Source organism: Polyodon spathula, chromosome 12 (assembly GCF_017654505.1).
Source record: "Polyodon spathula isolate WHYD16114869_AA chromosome 12, ASM1765450v1, whole genome shotgun sequence".
Taxonomy (NCBI): Eukaryota; Metazoa; Chordata; class Actinopteri; order Acipenseriformes; family Polyodontidae; genus Polyodon; species Polyodon spathula.
Window position 1 is genome coordinate 1,955,743 of NC_054545.1, and position 20,811 is coordinate 1,976,553.

At 50.7% G+C, this 20,811-nt stretch overlaps 1 protein-coding gene across 1 annotated transcript; it reads left to right on the plus strand.

The window, feature by feature from the left end:
• Nucleotides 1-1,488: 1,488 nt before the first annotated feature.
• Nucleotides 1,489-20,527, plus strand: LOC121324239 (exocyst complex component 5-like). The gene is made up of 18 exons (XM_041265907.1): nt 1,489-1,721; nt 7,283-7,377; nt 8,053-8,200; nt 8,570-8,764; nt 9,231-9,295; nt 9,531-9,559; nt 10,228-10,337; nt 10,642-10,686; nt 10,984-11,124; nt 11,236-11,318; nt 12,190-12,399; nt 12,616-12,763; nt 14,429-14,537; nt 14,727-14,847; nt 17,652-17,738; nt 18,009-18,117; nt 18,250-18,465; nt 18,743-20,527. The coding sequence occupies exons 1-18, from the start codon at nt 1,683-1,685 to the stop codon at nt 18,929-18,931; spliced, it is 2,139 nt and encodes a 712-aa protein (XP_041121841.1). The 5' UTR covers nt 1,489-1,682; the 3' UTR covers nt 18,932-20,527.
• The last annotated feature ends 284 nt before the right edge of the window (nt 20,528-20,811 follow it).

Genomic DNA, 20,811 nt, shown 5'->3' on the forward strand with positions numbered 1-20,811 from the left:
GTTCACAGGGAGAGGACCCTGAATCCAGACCCTGCTGCTAATTGGGGTCAATAAATCACCCAGGGAGGCAGGAAACACCAGCTTGACTATTGTGCAGCTGAAGTGAGGCAGCAGTATTTATAAAAAGTTTCCAGTTATACGGCTGGACTGAAATCCAGTCTGCACCCTCTGGGCACTGACAATACTTCCAGTGCTAAAGAACGAACATGGAATTTAAAAACGTGGTTGACACTCATTAAAAACCCTATCCCATCCCCCCCAGGTAACCCCTTCAACCTTAGCCAGGACAGACAGCCCCCCTGCTCTGGACCTCATTATATCTGGCACACTAATTAGTCATTGAGTTTGCTAACAAAAGAGAAAACCCCACTGCAGCGTCACTTGAGAAGTTCCCCTGTGAGCTGCTGAGGCTGGCTGGCTGGCTGGCTGGTTGGCTGACTGGTTGAAGGGGGGGCTGGCTGGCTGGCTGGCTGAAGGGAGGGCTGGCTGGCTGAAGGGAGGGCTGGCTGGTTGAAAGGAGGGCTGGCTGGCTGGCTGGCTGGTTGAAAGGAGGGCTGGCTGGCTGGTTGAAGGGAGGGCTGGCTGGCTGAAGGGAGGGCTGGCTGGCTGAAGGGAGGGCTGGCTGGTTGAAAGGAGGGCTGGCTGGCTGGCTGGCTGGTTGAAAGGAGGGCTGGCTGGCTGGCTGGCTGGTTGAAGGGAGGGCTGGCTGGCTGGCTGGCTGGTTGAAAGGAGGGCTGGCTGGCTGGCTGGCTGGTTGAAAGGAGGGCTGGCTGGCTGGTTGAAGGGAGAGCTGTCGCTGCTGCTGTGTGCTTTAACACCTGCTCTCCCAGCTCAACACTGGACTATAGTATTTGGCTATTATTTATAAGGGTGCCTTCAACAGCCCATGCTCACTGTGAACCCAGCAGCAGAGAGGCGATCCTCACTGGGAACCCCCTTGTTCCCCTATTCTGAGCTAGGGTTAGGGTTGGAGTCCGCTAGCACCGCTCCGCTCTTTGGGAGGGGAGGGGGTGTTCATGGAACCCTCTCCCAGTCCAGCGCTCACCCCTCTTCTTGCATTGCTACAGCCTCATCGGTCCAGAGGAAAGGGGAGCTTCGCCAGCAGAGTTGTAATACTCGGAGGAGATCAGTTCCCGCGCTGCAAGCAGAAGATGAAGATGCACCAGATCATTTATTCAGAGTCTGGGTGCGGCTGTGTGTAAAGCAACACAAAAGAATCAAAGCGTTTAAGGGTCTGATTTTATGAATCAAATACTACCCGACATGCACGACGTGCTCTAGGCTTCCTGGCTTCTTTGACAAGTTTCATAAATATTCAACTTTTATCTATCCCTGCAGAGTTGCAGCTAGATACTGCACGGCGTCACACTGTCAGTACAGTATTTTTAAAGTGTCTGTCCCTCCAGAATCGTGACCGTTGGCAGCGACGGTCGTTTCCCCGCAGCTCGTGCACGCGGACCCGCCCCCCCCCGCCCCTCTTCATTGGGGGGGCGGGACTTCTCGTCTCAGTTTCCGGTCCCGACATGGCGTAGCTGGGCAGGAAAACAAAACAGGCCGACTCTTCCGCTGTGAAAATAAACCGATAACAAGACAGCGCGGTTCTGAACTGTTTTACACAGAGGCCGGCTATCCGTCTCAGAACTGACCTCTCTGGTCCGGCCCAGGTCCGGTCCGGCTTCACCATGAATCCAGCCATGACAACGACAGCGCAGCTATTCGAGGTGGGGTTTCCTCTGTGTGTAGACTGTATAGATGTACACTGCATGCTGTATTGCTGTTTGCTGTGCACGCTGTACAGGTTATCGAGGTGGGGTTTCCTCTGTGTAGACTGTAGATGTACACTGCGTGCTGTATTGCTGTTATTTGCTGTGCATGCTGTACAGGTTATCGACGTGGGGTTTCCTCTGTGTATAGATGTACACTGCGTGCTGTATTGCTGTTATTTGCTGTGCACGCTGTACAGGTTATCGAGGTGGGGTTTCCTCTGTGTATAGACTGTATAGATGTACACTGCATGCTGTATTGCTGTTATTTGCTGTGCATGCTGTACAGGTTATCGAGGTGGGGTTTCCTCTGTGTGTAGACTGTATAGATGTACACTGCATGCTGTATTGCTGTTATTTGCTGTGCATGCTGTACAGGTTATCGAGGTGGGGTTTCCTCTGTGTGTAGACTGTATAGATGTACACTGCGTGCTGTATTGCTGTTTGCTGTGCACGCTGTACAGGTTATCGAGGTGGGGTTTCCTCTGTGTATAGACTGTATAGATGTACACTGCATGCTGTATTGCTGTTATTTGCTGTGCACGCTGTACAGGTTATCGACGTGGGGTTTCCTCTGTGTATAGACTGTATAGATGTACACTGCATGCTGTATTGCTGTTATTTGCTGTGCACGCTGTACAGGTTATCGAGGTGGGGTTTCCTCTGTGTATAGACTGTATAGATGTACACTGCATGCTGTATTGCTGTTATTTGCTGTGCATGCTGTACAGGTTATCGAGGTGGGGTTTCCTCTGTGTGTAGACTGTATAGATGTACACTGCATGCTGTATTGCTGTTATTTGCTGTGCACGCTGTACAGGTTATCGAGGTGGGGTTTCCTCTGTGTGTAGACTGTATAGATGTACACTGCATGCTGTATTGCTGTTATTTGCTGTGCATGCTGTACAGGTTATCGAGGTGGGGTTTCCTCTGTGTATAGACTGTATAGATGTACACTGCGTGCTGTATTGCTGTTATTTGCTGTGCACGCTGTACAGGTTATCGAGGTGGGGTTTCCTCTGTGTGTAGACTGTATAGATGTACACTGCGTGCTGTATTGCTGTTATTTGCTGTGCACGCTGTACAGGTTATCGAGGTGGGGTTTCCTCTGTGTGTAGACTGTATAGATGTACACTGCGTGCTGTATTGCTGTTATTTGCTGTGCACGCTGTACAGGTTATCGAGGTGGGGTTTCCTCTGTGTGTAGACTGTATAGATGTACACTGCGTGCTGTATTGCTGTTATTTGCTGTGCACGCTGTACAGGTTATCGAGGTGGGGTTTCCTCTGTGTGTAGACTGTATAGATGTACACTGCGTGCTGTATTGCTGTTATTTGCTGTGCACGCTGTACAGGTTATCGAGGTGGGGTTTCCTCTGTGTGTAGACTGTATAGATGTACACTGCGTGCTGTATTGCTGTTATTTGCTGTGCACGCTGTACAGGTTATCGACGTGGGGTTTCCTCTGTGTATAGACTGTATAGATGTACACTGCGTGCTGTATTGCTGTTATTTGCTGTGCACGCTGTACAGGTTATCGAGGTGGGGTTTCCTCTGTGTGTAGACTGTATAGATGTACACTGCATGCTGTATTGCTGTTATTTGCTGTGCACGCTGTACAGGTTATCGAGGTGGGGTTTCCTCTGTGTATAGACTGTATAGATGTACACTGCGTGCTGTATTGCTGTTATTTGCTGTGCACGCTGTACAGGTTATCGAGGTGGGGTTTCCTCTGTGTATAGACTGTATAGATGTACACTGCGTGCTGTATTGCTGTTATTTGCTGTGCATGCTGTACAGGTTATCGAGGTGGGGTTTCCTCTGTGTATACTGTATAGATGTACACTGCGTGCTGTATTGCTGTTATTTGCTGTGCACGCTGTACAGGTTATCGACGTGGGGTTTCCTCTGTGTATAGACTGTATAGATGTACACTGCATGCTGTATTGCTGTTATTTGCTGTGCACGCTGTACAGGTTATCGAGGTGGGGTTTCCTCTAGACTGTATAGATGTACACTGCGTGCTGTATTGCTGTTATTTGCTGTGCATGCTGTACAGGTTATCGAGGTGGGGTTTCCTCTGTGTGTAGACTGTATAGATGTACACTGCATGCTGTATTGCTGTTATTTGCTGTGCACGCTGTACAGGTTATCGAGGTGGGGTTTCCTCTGTGTATAGACTGTATAGATGTACACTGCGTGCTGTATTGCTGTTATTTGCTGTGCATGCTGTACAGGTTATCGACGTGGGGTTTCCTCTGTGTGTAGACTGTGTAGATGTACACTGCGTGCTGTATTGCTGTTATTTGCTGTGCATGCTGTACAGGTTATCGAGGTGGGGTTTCCTCTGTGTGTAGACTGTATAGATGTACACTGCGTGCTGTATTGCTGTTATTTGCTGTGCACGCTGTACAGGTTATCGACGTGGGGTTTCCTCTGTGTATAGACTGTATAGATGTACACTGCATGCTGTATTGCTGTTATTTGCTGTGCACGCTGTACAGGTTATCGACGTGGGGTTTCCTCTGTGTATAGACTGTATAGATGTACACTGCATGCTGTATTGCTGTTATTTGCTGTGCACGCTGTACAGGTTATCGACGTGGGGTTTCCTCTGTGTATAGACTGTATAGATGTACACTGCGTGCTGTATTGCTGTTATTTGCTGTGCACGCTGTACAGGTTATCGAGGTGGGGTTTCCTCTGTGTGTAGACTGTATAGATGTACACTGCATGCTGTATTGCTGTTTGCTGTGCACGCTGTACAGGTTATCGAGGTGGGGTTTCCTCTGTGTGTAGACTGTATAGATGTACACTGCGTGCTGTATTGCTGTTATTTGCTGTGCACGCTGTACAGGTTATCGAGGTGGGGTTTCCTCTGTGTGTAGACTGTATAGATGTACACTGCATGCTGTATTGCTGTTATTTGCTGTGCACGCTGTACAGGTTATCGAGGTGGGGTTTCCTCTGTGTGTATTGCTGATTTGCTGTGCACGATGTACACTGCGTGCTGTATTGCTGTTGTTATTTGCTGTGCACGCTGTACAGGTTATCGAGGTGGGGTTTCCTCTGTGTGTAGACTGTATAGATGTACACTGCATGCTGTATTGCTGTTATTTGCTGTGCACGCTGTACAGGTTATCGAGGTGGGGTTTCCTCTGTGTATAGACTGTATAGATGTACACTGCGTGCTGTATTGCTGTTATTTGCTGTGCACGCTGTACAGGTTATCGAGGTGGGGTTTCCTCTTAGACTGTGTATAGACTGTATAGATGTACACTGCGTGCTGTATTGCTGTTATTTGCTGTGCACGCTGTACAGGTTATCGAGGTGGGGTTTCCTCTGTGTGTAGACTGTATAGATGTACACTGCGTGCTGTATTGCTGTTATTTGCTGTGCACGCTGTACAGGTTATCGAGGTGGGGTTTCCTCTGTGTGTAGACTGTATAGATGTACACTGCATGCTGTATTGCTGTTATTTGCTGTGCACGCTGTACAGGTTATCGAGGTGGGGTTTCCTCTGTGTGTAGACTGTATAGATGTACACTGCACGCTGTATTGCTGTTATTTGCTGTGCACGCTGTACAGGTTATCGAGGTGGGGTTTCCTCTGTGTGTAGACTGTATAGATGTACACTGCACGCTGTATTGCTGTTATTTGCTGTGCACGCTGTACAGGTTATCGAGGTGGGGTTTCCTCTGTGTATAGACTGTATAGATGTACACTGCACGCTGTATTGCTGTTATTTGCTGTGCACGCTGTACAGGTTATCGAGGTGGGGTTTCCTCTGTGTGTAGACTGTATAGATGTACACTGCGTGCTGTATTGCTGTTATTTGCTGTGCACGCTGTACAGGTTATCGAGGTGGGGTTTCCTCTGTGTATAGACTGTATAGATGTACACTGCATGCTGTATTGCTGTTATTTGCTGTGCACGCTGTACAGGTTATCGAGGTGGGGTTTCCTCTGTGTGTAGACTGTATAGATGTACACTGCATGCTGTATTGCTGTTATTTGCTGTGCACGCTGTACAGGTTATCGAGGTGGGGTTTCCTCTGTGTATAGACTGTATAGATGTACACTGCATGCTGTATTGCTGTTATTTGCTGTGCACGCTGTACAGGTTATCGAGGTGGGGTTTCCTCTGTGTGTAGACTGTGTAGATGTACACTGCGTGCTGTATTGCTGTTATTTGCTGTGCATGCTGTACAGGTTATCGAGGTGGGGTTTCCTCTGTGTGTAGACTGTATTGCTGCTGCTGTATTGTGTGTTTAGATGTACACTGCGTGCTGTATTGCTGTTATTTGCTGTGCATGCTGTACAGGTTATCGAGGTGGGGTTTCCTCTGTGTGTAGACTGTATAGATGTACACTGCATGATGTATTGCTGTTATTTGCTGTGCACGCTGTACAGGGTTACACTGCACCAGTCATTTCGACCTTGCTGTATTTGTTAAATTTGATAAAGCCAGTTCTCTTGCTAGTGTTATTGTTGGGCGTCAGACTCCTGCAGTAATCGACTGTGTTAATAATGCATGCAGTATTTATTCTGCCGTTGTCTTCCTGTACCTCTCCCATGTAATCTGCTCTTGTGTGGGTGCTAAACAAACAATGACCCGCAGGGATGGCAGTGCGATTCCCAGGGCACAGAGGCAGATGGTTTCATTACAGGTTTCACCAGTCTGAACAGTAATTCTTGGCAGATTTGTCGTGGCACTGAGGCAGCTGATTTTGCTGTTGCCAGTAGCTGACAATGCTTTTCTTTTCTCTAAACTTTAGAGAAGATGTCTGTTTTTTTCGGCCCGCCCTGATGTTACACTGCCTGCAGTCTTCTCTGGCGGTGGTTTCGTTTTTACTGTAGTGGAATTTGTACTGGTTAATGAGGAACCTCGTAAAGGCTGCTGCCAGTGGATTTTCTGCTGACTCCTATCAATCCCGCATCTTAAACTCCTATTGCAAAGAAACAGAGTGCAGCTCTGTTTGCCCCAGACTCTGCAGTTTTCAGTACGTAAACCTGAACAGACCAGCAGAGAAGTGTGTGCTCAGCACACCTTGTGGAACAGGGTTAAGTGTTGCGCCGAACCGATTTTGGGAGCCTGAGTCCAGGTGCAGCAACACCAGCAGTTTTGTCGTTTTTAATATATTTCTGTTTCCCTCTAAATCTCCTCAGTCCTGAGTGTAGACTGATTCTTAAACCCTGCGAAGGCAGCAGATTGCATTTCCCTGGGGTTTATTTTTTGGTCTGTGCCACCCATTGCAGCTGGGAAGGCTGGCCCTTGTCCAGGGTGTGGTTTTGTCCTGTATCCTTGTTTGGGTTCTTGTTTAAATGTTCTGCTAGTAAGAAAAGTATATTTTAATGACATGGGCCGATTGCTTCAGCAGTTTTAAATGCACTCCTGCGTGTGCGCGCCTCGTTGTGTGTGCGTGTCTGCATGTGCATGTCTCGTTGTGTGTCTCTGCGTGTGCGTGCCTGCATGTGCGTGTCTCATTGGGTGTAACGGTTTGTCTCCCGGGCGCTGCAGGAGCCCTTTGATGCAGACGAGTACATCGAGAGACTGGCCTGGAGGACCCCGGGGGGCGGCTCCAAAGGAGGGGCGTTGGCCTTTGACCCCAAAAGGTAAACCCTGCAAGACAGTAATGCAGAGCTCCCCTTTACTTTAATACAGAGCTCCCCTTTACAGTAATACAGAGCTCCCCTTTACAAGACAGTAATGCAGAGCTCCCCTTTAATACAGAGCTCCCCTTTACAGTAATACAGAGCTCCCCTTTACAAGACAGTAATGCAGAGCTCCCCTTTACAGTAATGCAGAGCTCCCCTTTACAGTAATACAGAGCTTCTCTTTACAAGGCAAACCTTTATGCCCTTATGGTTGTAAGGCGGTGTGACGGAGGCTCCTGTTTGCCCCATAATCCCATTCCACCAGCACTTTCGTTCTTGTCATAAGGTGGAACACAAATACCATGATCTGGTAACTATGGCCCTGATTATAGCGTTATACAGGGGGGCGCACGAACACTGTAGTGTAATCCGATGAGATCCCCTGTTTTAAAGTGATCAAGTCTGCTTGTATTTGGAAGCACTTTGTCAGTGGTTGCGGTTGGGTGTTTCCTGCTGTTGAGTGTGATCTGGGAGGAAGCCCAGCGTGTCTGACTGCGACGGCAGTGTTGCACGCCTGGGAGGGATGATTAGGGACAGATGCCAGCCTTACCCAAACAAACTTGCAGGGCATGACTGGGTTGATTTTTGGATGGGCCCTGTTAAGTCACAGTCGTCTTTCTTGCCCCCCTGTAGGCTGCTGGATGAGTTTGACAACCACATTGAAGATCTGAAGCTGCTGGACGAGCGAATCCAGAGGAGGGTGGAGAAGCTGGAACAGCAGTGTCAGAAAGAGGCCAAGGTGTTTGCACACAAAGTGCAGGACCTACAGAGGAGCAACCAGGTACCCAGAGACACGTGTGTGTGGAGGGTGCAGGAGGGTGTGTGTGTCACTGGACGAAACCTACTAGAGAACCCTCATTAAGGTCATCGCTAGTAGAAGTACGTTTTTTTGCAACTTGAAAGAAAACTTTGAAAGCAGTAGAATCTGCAGGGATGGAAACCAGACTCCCACTGCATTCCATTCCTGGTTTTACTGTGAGTTTAGTAGGACACACCTGAGCTTGTTGTACGCTATCTAGCTAGTATGAGAATCTGGAATGGGTGAAACTGCTGATCAACAGGAGTCTTATTTCCATCCCTGCAGAACACAGGAGCATGTCTGTGAGTGTGAGTGTGAGACTCTGACACCCGGGTCTGCGTTTCTATGCAGGTGGCGTTCCAGCACTTCCAGGAGCTGGACGAGCACATCAGCTACGTGGCCACGAAAGTGTGTCACCTGGGGGACCAACTGGAGGGGGTGAACACGCCGCGGCAGAGAGCCGTCGAGGCGCAGCGCCTCATGACCTACTTCAACGAGTTCCTGGACGGGGAGCTGCGCAGCGACGTCTTCAACAACCCGGACAAGGTGAGCAGCGGGAAGGGGACCAGGGAGGGAGCCTGTGGGGTTGTGGCAGGGTAGACTGCTGGCGACAGTGAAAACGTGGAACACACATGCGGCGCAATCCACAGCTGCTGCGCTTCATTCAGTTTCATTCCTCATTGCTGGCTTTATTACCTAGGTCATCTTGAGTCTCTTATTTAACAAATAATGAAGAACAAACCGCGACCAACCTGAACCGTGACCCTTTCCCAATCTTTGCAAATCCCTTGCAAAGGTAGGTAGAGCTGCATCCCCAACCACTACAAATCCTGACTTCAGGGAACACAACCTCTACATGGGATTTGGTTAATCTTAGTTAGAGGACAGATACTCTGCTAAAGGGAGGAGCTGCATCACTCGCTTGTGCTTGAGAGCAGAGGCTGTGTGAGCTCTGCACTGGCAGCGGAAACCACTCGGGACCTTTATTTGAATCGTTTGTTTTGTTTTTTAGATCAAAGAGGCCGCTGACATCATTCAGAAGCTGCACCTGATTGCGCAGGAGCTTCCTTTTGACAGGTAGCTGCTTTTCATCAATGGACGAGTAGTGAAAAACCCTGCATGCACTTTAAAACCTCACTGATCTGATTTGATGCACATTATTATGCATGGAAGGATCTTTAGTTACACAGAGCAGGCAGAGTGATTTCTCTCAGTTTATTTTGTGCAGGAGGCAGTAAGCGTGAACGTTGTTTTTTTTATTTTTTTATTATTCTGATGCTTGTTCTAATGGCTTCTGTTTGGTTTCAAACAGGTTTGCTGATGTTAAGGCAAAGATTGCAAGTAAGTAAAGATTTTGAGTTTGCGTTTGCGAGAGGTGATGCCCGGGAATTATCCTGGAACTGAGACAAACCACATGATTGCTGTTTTGCTAAATGATTGTGGAAAGGGGGGGGGGTTATAGTGAAGTATAAAAACACTAAGTGTAACCGATCCAGGCAGGAATGCGCTGGAAGTGCGTGCAGTTTTAAAGTTTCGATTGTCCGCTGGAGGGCTGATCTGAGTTTCCGAGGATGTGTTCATGGTCTGCTCTGCCCCAGGTGCAGATTTGGTACAGCTCTTATGTATCTGGAGCCTTGCCCTTGTAGCGCAGCTATTAGAGCACCTGCCTGCAGTCACAAAGGTCCCAAATTCTTAGTGTTATATGTGACTGCATGTGGGCCCTTCACCAGTCCACTGTTTAGAGTGTCATGTTGTTATTTGATGTGCAAGTCAGACAACAAAAAAGGAAGGATCACTGCATTATAATTTGAGTTTTTCATTATTTATATTTGAATTGCACTGTTTTTAGAGATTGCATCGAACGGGCGTTCAGAATTGTAAATCGTGCTTGTGAAGCACTAGAATATTAAATCCTGGTGCTGATTTCAGGCACCAGGTTTTGGTGTTGCTCCACCGTCCCACAGCACACGGTCCTCTGTAACGCGCGTGGCTTCCCTGGGGTTTCGCAGGTAAATACCACGACCTGGAGCGGCAGCTGATCCAGGAGTTCACGAGCGCACAGCGCCGCGGGGAGATCGCGCGCATGAGGCAGGCGGCCGCCGTGCTGCTGCATTTCAAGGTGAGTCCCGGGGGTGGTTACCATAGCTGACATTTTGTGGAAGGTTGTCTTGTGTTTTCTAGTACTTTTGCATGTAACCGTAAATCACATACAGTGTATAGTAATGCTGCAGGGCTGTTGGTGGCTGCATTAGACTGCAATGCTACCATTAGCCTAACCATAACCATATGCCAGTGACCCTGCTTTATTTATGAGGTGGCGCAGTTAGTGAATGCACTGCTGTAGATTGAAGTTGTTTTGGTGTTTGTGATGTTGAGACCCGAGTGAGAGCTTCTGAATATTCTCTGTTTCCTTGTTCTTCCAGGGCTACGCTCACTGTGTCGACGTATACATCAAACAGTGCCAGGAGGTAGGCCTTTAAAATGTGTTCAGGTGCAAGATCTAATCTTTCCACTTTACACCCACTGCTCCGTTTTCACATATCCATATCCAGAAGTAAGACTCCCATTGCACAGCAGTTTGATCTATTCCTGGTTTTACTATGAGTTTAAGAAGACACATTTGAGCTGCATACACACTGGGGGTAATCAAGCACACATTAAAACCTGGACTGGGTGAACCTGCTATGCAGTAGGAGTCTTATTTCTATCCCTGCCGCCGTCTGCGGGATCTTCTGGTCCTGACTCTCTAACTCTTTGTGTCCCAGGGTGCGTATTCTCGTAATGATGTCTTTGAAGACACGGCCGAGCTGTGCCAGCGCGTGAACAAGCAGGTGGGGGAGGTGTTCAGCAGCCCGGAGACCGTCGTGGCTAAACTCATCCAGAACATCTTCGAGAACAAGCTGCAGGTGATCCAGCGCAGGCCAGACCCTCCACAGCAGAGCTTTTATAAAGACCAAACTCTTGTGTTTCTGGTTAGCCCGTCTCGTTTGTGACGATGCATTTTGTTTCCGTTTCAGAACTTTGTGAGGGACAATTTGGAGGAAAGTCGCAAAGCGGATGCTGAGCAGTACCTGAAGAACTTGTATGATCTGTACACCAGGTAACACCTTACTCTGCCAGCTAATTCACTGATCTGTACACCAGGTAACACCTTACTCTGCCAGCTGATTCACTGATCTGTGCATCAGGTAACACCTTACTCTGCCAGCTGATTCACTGATCTGTGCATCAGGTAACACCTTACTCTGCCAGCTGGTTCACTGATCTGTGCATCAGGTAACACCTTACTCTGCCAGCTGATTCACTGATCTGTGCACCAGGTAACACCTTACTCTGCCAGCTAATTCACTGATCTGTGCACCAGGTAACACCTTACTCTGCCAGCTGATTCACTGATCTGTGCATCAGGTAACGTCTTACTCTGCCAGCTGGTTCACTGATTCGGTGATCTGTCCTGCGTGTGCACACATGCCCCCAAGTGTCAGTTTTCAGGCAGTCACTCAGTATTCATTATTTGTTGAACCTCTTTACTGCAGATTTGTTTTCTGCTTGTTCTTGTGCACAAGCTCTTCTTTTGTCTTCACACCTGTGTCTGATAAAATCAGATAGTTTGCAGTTATGTTACAGTACAGAGACTCAGGATTTTGAATTCTTACACAGCATTGTTTCTGGTTATTCTGTGATTTTTATAGTAAGGTAATAAGTTGTGCATTTTGTATTCTTATTGTAAAATGTAATTGACCACAGTTGCTAGATTACATCTTTTATACTGAAACATGGTCTTCCTGTTTATTAACGTGTCTGAGCGTCTGTCTCTGTTTCCATGTGTGTGTGCGTTTGTCTCTGTTTCTTTTTGTGTGCGTCTGTCTTCTTGTGTGTGTGTGCGTCCGTCTCTGTGTGTCTCTGTCTCTGTGCATGTGTCTCTATCTCGGTGTGTGTTTGTGTTGTCTCTGCGTGTGCGTCTTTCGCAGGACGACGACCCTGGCTGGGAAGCTGACAGAGTTCAGCCTGGGCACAGACAAGCAGACCTTCCTGTCCAAACTGACCAAGAACATCTTCTCCTCGTACCTGGAGAGCTACATGGAGATGGAGCGCGAGTTCCTCCAGAGCCGCAGTGCCACGGTCCTGCAGAGATACTACGAGGCCAAGAACCACCAGAAACGAGCGCTGGGCACTGGCGGGTACCTGCTTCGCCATTCAGCCTAGTAAAGCTAGATAAACAAAATGCTTGGTGTGTGGCTCTGTCCCTACATAGAGAACTTCTTCACAGCATGTTGAGTTATTTACAGCAAAAAGAGAAACAGTCACCCTAATCGTATTGTAAAACTGGACCGCTTGGAAACCCAGACCCCTCAATGAGCAGCAGTGTGACTGTCCCCTCCCCTCTCTGTCCGCAGCATCCAGGACCTGAAGGAGCGAATCCGACAGCGCACCAACCTGTCTCTGGGGCCGAGCATCGACACGCACGGGGAGACCTTCCTCTCACAGGAGGTGGTGGTCAACCTGCTGCAGGAGACCCGGCATGCCTTTGAACGCTGCCACAGGGTGAGGAGGGGAGACAACAGAGAGGGGGAGAGGGGGCTGATACAGGGTGAGGAGGAGAGAGAGGGCGGGCTGATACAGGGTGAGGAGGAGAGAGAGGGGGGCTGATACAGGGTGAGGAGGAGAGAGAGGGGGGCTGATACAGGGTGAGGAGGAGAGAGAACAGGGGGAGAGAGGGGGCTGATACAGGGTGAGGAGGAGAGAGAGGGGGGGCTGATACAGGGTGAGGAGGAGAGAGAGGGGGGGCTGATACAGGGTGAGGAGGGGAGACAACAGGGGGAGAGAGGGGACTGATACAGGGTGAGGAGGAGAGAGAACAGAGAGGGAGAGAGGGGGCTGATACAGGGTGAGGAGGAGAGAGAGGGGGGGCTGATACAGGGTGAGGAGGAGAGAGAACAGGGAGAGAGAGGGGGGGCTGATACAGGGTGAGGAGGAGAGAGAACAGAGGGAGAGAGAGGGGGCTGATACAGGGTGAGGAGGAGAGAGAACAGAGAGGGAGAGAGGGGGCTGATACAGGGTGAGGAGGAGAGAGAACAGAGAGGGAGAGAGGGGGCTGATACAGGGTGAGGAGGGAGGAGAGAGAGGCGGGGCTGATACAGGGTGAGGAGGAGAGAGAACAGAGAGGGAGAGAGGGGGCTGATACAGGGTGAGGAGGAGAGAGAACAGAGAGGGAGAGAGGGGGCTGATACAGGGTGAGGAGGAGAGAGAGGCGGTGCTGATACAGGGTGAGGAGAGAGAGAGAGAGGGGGCTGATACAGGGTGAGGAGGAGAGAGAACAGGGGAGAGGGTGAGGAGGAGAGAGGGGGCTGATACAGGGTGAGGAGGAGAGAGAGGCGGTGCTGATACAGGGTGAGGAGGAGAGAGAACAGAGAGGGAGAGAGGAGGCTGATACAGGGTGAGGAGGAGGAGAGAGAAGAGGGAGAGAGGGGGCTGATATAGGGTGAGGAGGAGAGAGGGGGGCTGATACAGGGTGAGGAGGAGGGAGAACAGAGAGGGAGAGAGGGGGCTGATACAGGGTGAGGAGGAGAGAGAACAGAGAGGGAGAGAGGGGGCTGATACAGGGTGAGGAGGGTAGAGGGGGGGGCTGATACAGGGCGAGGAGGAGAGAAAGGGGGGCTGATACAGGGTGAGGAGGAGGGAGAACAGAGAGGGAGAGAGGGGGCTGATACAGGGTGAGGAGGAGAGAGAACAGAGAGGGAGAGAGGGGCTGATACAGGGTGAGGAGGGGAGAGGGGGGGGCTGATACAGGGCGAGGAGGAGAGAAAGGGGGGCTGATACAGGGTGAGGAGGAGGGAGAACAGAGAGGGAGAGAGGGGGCTGATACGGGTGAGGAGGAGAGAGAACAGAGAGGGAGAGGGGGCTGATACAGGGTGAGGAGGGTAGAGGGGGGGGCTGATACAGGGTGAGGAGGAGGGAGAACAGAGGGAGAGAGGGCTGATACAGGGTGAGGAGGGGAGACACAACAGAGAGGTGGAGAGAGGGGGCTGATACAGGGGCAGGGAGAGAGCGCGAGAGGGCTGATACAGGGTACACTTATAAAAGTTTCCAAGGGTATTTATGCCGTTTTCTCCCATGCTTTTCCCATGGCTATACGATGCATTTACCATGTTTCTAAATGCTGTACCATGTCTGGCTGTTCTCTGTCTTCTTTCTCCTCTCCTCTCCCAGCTGTCGGACCCCTCAGACCTCCCGAAGAATGCGTACTCCATCTTCCTGCTGCTGGTGGATCACCTGTGTGTGGATCACATGGACTATGCCCTGGAGATAGGACTGGCAGGTCAGTGTGGCTGCTTTCTTTCTCACTGTCAGAAAATATCCCAGTTGGTACAGTCTGTACATTACATTCAGAGCCACAGATTCTCAGCACTTACCAAAGTGTGTGGCGCTTTAAAAATGTCTGTCTCTATTGGGCACTGCTGTTGAAATCAGAACCCCTATTTAAAGGTTTTAATCTCTCTCTCTCCAGCCATCCCCTCTCCAGACTCCAAGAATGCAAACTTGTATTTCCTGGACGTGGTTCAGCAGGCCAACACCATCTTCCACCTCTTTGACAAGCAGTTCAACGACCACCTCATGCCCCTTATCAGGTGAGTGCGCCGGGAAGCTGCTCCAGCACACACCTCAAGACAGGTGTGGGAGCAAACCCACCATCGCTGAGCAGACTGGTCCATTCCGGGCTTTACTCGTACTCGCACTGACACATTCACGCACACACGCACACTCATACTCGTACTCGCACTGACACGCACGCACGCACACTCATACTTGTACTCGCACTGACACTCACGCACACACGCACACTCATAGTCGTACTCGCACTGACACTCATGCACGCACACTCGTACTCGCACTGACACGCTCACGCACACACGCACACTCATACTTGCACTGACACACGCACGCACACTCATACTCGTACTCGCACTGACACGCACGCACGCACGCACACTCATACTTGTACTCGCACTGACACACTCACGCACACACACTCACTCGCACTGACGCACGCACGCACACTCATACTCGTACTCGCACTGACATGCACGCACGCACACACGCACACTCATACTCACACTGACACACTCACGCACACACGCACACTCATACTCGCACTGACACACTCACGCACACACGCACACTCGTAATACTCGTACGCACTCACGCACACACGCACACTCATACTCGTACTCGCACTGACACACTCACGCACACACGCACACTCATACTTGTACTCGCACTGACACACTCACGCACACACGCATACTCGTACTCGCACTGACACACTCATGCACACACGAACACTCATACTCACACTGACACACGCACGCACACTCATACTCGTACTCGCACTGACACACGCACGCACACTCATACTCGCACTCGCACTGACACACACACGCACACACACTCATACTCGTACACGCACTGACACACACGCACACTCATACTCGTACTCGCACTGACACACACACGCACACTCATACTCGCACTCGCACTGACACGCACACTCATACTCGCACTCACACACACGCACACTCATACTCGCACTGACACACACACACACGCACACTCATACTCGCACTCACACTCACACACGCACACTCATACTCGCACTGACACACGCACGCACGCACACTCATACTCATACTCGCACTGACTGACACACACGCACGCACGCACACTCATACTCGTACTCGCACTGACACGCACGCACGCACTCATACTCGTACTCGCACTGACACGCACGCACACTCATACTCGCACTGACACGCACGCACGCACACTCATACTCGCACTGACACGCACACGCACACTCTTTGTGGAGTATGACATCGCACGACATACGCACACGCACACTCATACGTGTGACTATGAGCGTGCACGCACTCATACTGTGCACTGCACCACGCACACTTGCGTGTGAGCGTGAGCGTGACTGTGTGCGTGTGAGTACTCGCACTGAGCGTGACTGCGTGTGCGTGTGAGTATGAGCGACACTCATACTCGCACTCGCACTGACGCGCGCACACTCATACTCGCACTCGCACTGACACGCACACACGCACACTCACACTCATACTCGTACTGACGCACGCACGCACACTCGTACTCGCACTGACACACGCACGCACGCACACTCATACTCGTACTCGCACTGACACGCACACGCACACACTATACTCGTACTCGCACTGACACGCACGCACGCACACTCATACTTGTACTCGCACTGACACGCACGCACACTCATACTTGTACTCGCACTGACACGCACGCACACTCATACTCGTACTCGCACTGACACGCGCACGCACGCACACTCGTACTCGCACTGACACACGCACGCACACTCACACTCGTACTCGCACTGACGCACGCACGCACACTCGTACTCGTACTCGCACTGACACGCACGCACACTCATACTCGTACTCGCACTGACACGCACGCACACTCATACTCGTACTCGCACTGACACGCACGCACACTCGTACTCGTACTCGCACTGACACGCACGCACACTCGTACTCGTACTCGCACTGACACACACGCACACTCATACTCGTACTCGCACTGACACACGCACGCACACTCATACTCGTACTCGCACTGACGCACGCACGCACACTCATACTCGTACTCGCACTGACACACGCACGCACACTCATACTCGTACTCGCACTGACACACGCACGCACACTCATACTCGTACTCGCACTGACTCACGCATGCACACTCATACACGCACACTCATACTCTCACTGACGCACTCACGCACACTCATACTCGTACTCGCACACACGCACACTCATACTCGCACTGACACACTCGCACACAGGCACACTCATACTCGTACTTGCACTGACGCACACACGCGCACTCATACTCGTACTCGCACTGACACACTCACGCACACACGCACACTCGTACTCGCACTGACACACTCACGCACACACGCACACTCATACTCGTACTCACACTCACGCGCACACTCATACTCGTACTCGCACTGACGCACGCACGCACACTCATACTCGTACTCGCACTGACACGCACGCACACTCATATACTCGCACACTCATACTCGTACTCGCACTGACGCACGCACACTCATACTCGTACTCGCACTGACGCACGCACGCACACTCATACTCGTATTCGCACTGATACACGCACGCATGCACACTCGTACTCGTACTCGCACTGACATGCACGCACACTCGTACTTGTACTCGCACTGACACGCACGCACACTCATACTCGCACTCGCACTGACACGCACGCACACTCATACTCATACTTGCACTGACGCACTCACGCACGCGCGCACACTCGTACTCGCACTCTCACGCACTCTTGACTGCTGTGTCTCTCTTCACCCCTACCACAGCTCCTCCCCGAAGCTGACCGAGTGCATGCAGAAGAAGAAGGAGGTCATCGAGCAGATGGAGGTGAAGCTGGACTCTGGCATTGACAGGTCAGTCTGGACACGGACACACAGACTGGGGGGCAGATCGATGTCAACTTCTGGTTTGAAGTATGTTTTGAGGTTGAAGTGAGTCATACTTAAAACAACAAATAAACAAACACAAATAGACTGCAAGCTTTAAGATTTGACCAAGATTTAAGATCAGTCAGCTGCTGGGGACTGGGTGAGCAGTGATGGGCTGAATAGCCTCCACTTGTTCATATTTTTTCTTGTGTTCTCTCTCTCTATCTCTCTCTCTCTACCTCTACCTCTACACAGGACCCTGAACTGCATGGTGGGGCAGATGAAGCACATCCTCGCCACGGAGCAGAAGAAGACTGACTTCAAACCAGAGGACGAGAACAACGTCACGATCCAGTACACCAATGTGAGTGCCTCAGGAGAGGGATCGTCCCATTGGTGCAAAACACACACCCTGTCCAGTTCCAGGAGAATTTATACATATTGTACACAAATGTGTCGTATTAAACTGGTAGTTGAATCTCTGTGTCTCTCCCAGGCGTGCGTGAAGGTGTGTGCCTACGTGATGAAGCAGGTGGAGCGGGTTCGGATCTCGATGGATGGGAAGAACGTGGACACGGTTCTGATGGAGCTGGGCGTGCGGTTCCACCGGCTCATCCTGGAGCACCTGCAGCAGTTCATGTACAGCTCCATGGGGGGCATGCTGGCCATCTGCGACGTGGCAGAGTACCGGCGAGGGGCCAAGGAGTTCAGGGTGAGAGCCGGGGAGCAGGGGCAATGAGGGGTGCGAGGGGTTGAAATGTGGGGATGCAGAGGGGAAGAGGAGGGGTACAGGTGCAGGGGGGAAGGCATGGAGTTGTGGGGAATATGAAGGTGTACTGGTACAAGAATGTGTACGGGGGGTTGAAAGGTACTTGAGACGAGACTGTAGGCTGCAATAGACTGCAGAGAGATTTCTGTTTTTCTCTGTATGTTGACTCTCTTTCCCTCTCGCTCGCTCGCTCCCTTCCTCTCTCTGTCTCCCCCTGCAGGTCCCGCTTGTACTGCAGCTGTTCGACACTCTCCACGCTCTGTGCAACCTCCTGGTGGTGGCTCCTGATAACCTGAAGCAGGTCTGCTCGGGGGAACAGCTCACGAACCTGGACCGCAACCTGCTGCACGCCTTCGTGCAGCTCAGAGTGGACTACCGCACCGCCAGGCTGGGGAGACACTTCAGCTAGGGGGGCACGGCAGAGCTGCAGGAGCCCGTTATCCGATGGTTCGATCGGGCTCGCCGCTGACAGTCGGGTGAGGGTCGTCGGCGTCGATTATGGGCTGATTTACCATTCAAAGTGAAAACAAGTGAAGATACAGCTGCTGGGGTTTGTGTGGATCGCTATTCTCTGCAGAGTGAAAAGCAGCGATCAACGCAAACCCCAGCACAGCTGTGTCTTTACTGGTTTCACTTGGAATGGTGGATCAGCCCGATCCAACACCAGGGACCCTCACCTGATTGTCAGCACCTGGTTTCTGCTGTGAGCTCGATCTGTGTGCAGCGCTAGATAGCAGGGTTACTGGTCAGCAGAGTGTCCACACCGGCAGACACCGCGTCGATCCAGCAACAGAAACCAAGAACAGACTTCAGAGAACAAGACTGCTACTTCAGCTAACAACAACAAGATCACGAATCAGGACAGGGTGGCTTCAGAGAGTGGAAATGAAGGCTGCAGATCAACAACACTGAGGAGATACTCCAGCTAATGGGTTACAAGAATACAGCCCAACAGTGTGTCAGATAAGGGACAGCAGCACTGCCTGTCATTCAGCTAATGCACAGCAAGACTTCTTATTGGCATTGCCGATCAGGACAGCGTGGCTTCAGCTGTTAAATATCAAGACTACCGATTAGCCCTGTGTCCCTTCAGCTGGCTCCTGACACCTCGGCCAACAAACAGAGCCATACATGAATAAAAAAGACCCCTAACCTGCAGTGGCGGAGCGACCGCTTCAGCCTGTAGACGTGTCACTACGAGGATGCAGCAGTAACGAAGACCTGGACTGTTAGGGGTTCCGAGAGGGACCTTAGTTAAGACACACTGGTGTAGCTTGGGTATGTACCATGTGCCATTTCTTCAACCCTGTCTTTTGAAACCAAAATGTAAACCTCACGTCCCAGCTGACAAACTCGACTCCTTGAAATAGCGCCTTTATCTGTATTCCGTTTAACTTCTGAGCTGCTCCGGGACTAAGGGAGGGGGGGTGGCTCCCTCAGGGCAGGGTTAGGGGGGTGGCTGTTTTGGGAGGTTTGCACAGTGAAGCACCTCCGGTGCCTTGCTAGTTTGATTATTGATTGATGGCTTTTGTTTTCTCCTTGACATGCCAGTCAGTCTGGCTACAGCACTGCCTGAGTTCTGGTTAGCGTGTGCCCAACAGCGTGCGATTGTACCGGCACACCGTCACATGGCACACTGTACTTGTACGTAAGACACTAAGGCTTGATGGTCATTTAAAATCCCTTCTGTCCCTCCCTGCTCAGATTGTCCTTCGGACAGTCCAGAGGCTCAGCCTGGCGCACACCCTGAACACTAGCTAGTAAGAATGGAACTTGACTGGCTGCTTAGTGATTTAGTGTTGCAATACGAGTGCTGTGTGAATTCGGATCTGATGAGAGTCCTGCGTAAGTGATGATGATGTCTGTTTGCTATAAATTGAAACCTGAAGACTTGAGAGCAGCTCTGCCCTCTGTTTCCTGTCTCTGTGCTAAATAATGCCAGTGTGCAGCAGTTCTGTGTTCACCTTTCGTTAGTAATTAATTCATTAATAAAACGATAAGTATATATACTCTAATGTGTCTTTTTTTCTGGGATAACGCTATAAGAAACTCTTCTGTCAAGTCAGTTAGGCTAACAGTTTCTTGTAAATGTTATTCTGTGTGTTTGATCATTTGCCCACTCCCACTTTTTTTTTACAGGTAGGAATAATGATGAGTTAGCCCAGCCTGTGTCACTCTGTACTAACCTGGATGCCTTTCCCTGTCCGGAATTGGTGTTCTCAGAATTCATGAACAGGTTCGGCTGGTTTCACAGACCCGCTGGTGTTGTGACGACCCAAGATCAGCTGA

Excerpts from the sequence above, each read along its gene's own strand:
- LOC121324239 (XM_041265907.1), top strand. The coding sequence starts at position 1,683 with ATGAATCCAGCCATGACAACGACAGCGCAGCTATTCGAG. Across the intron at positions 7,378-8,052 it reads TTGGCCTTTGACCCCAAAAG|GCTGCTGGATGAGTTTGACA; the intron begins GTAAACCCTGCA and ends GCCCCCCTGTAG. Across the intron at positions 9,560-10,227 it reads TGTTAAGGCAAAGATTGCAA|GTAAATACCACGACCTGGAG; the intron begins GTAAGTAAAGAT and ends GGGGTTTCGCAG.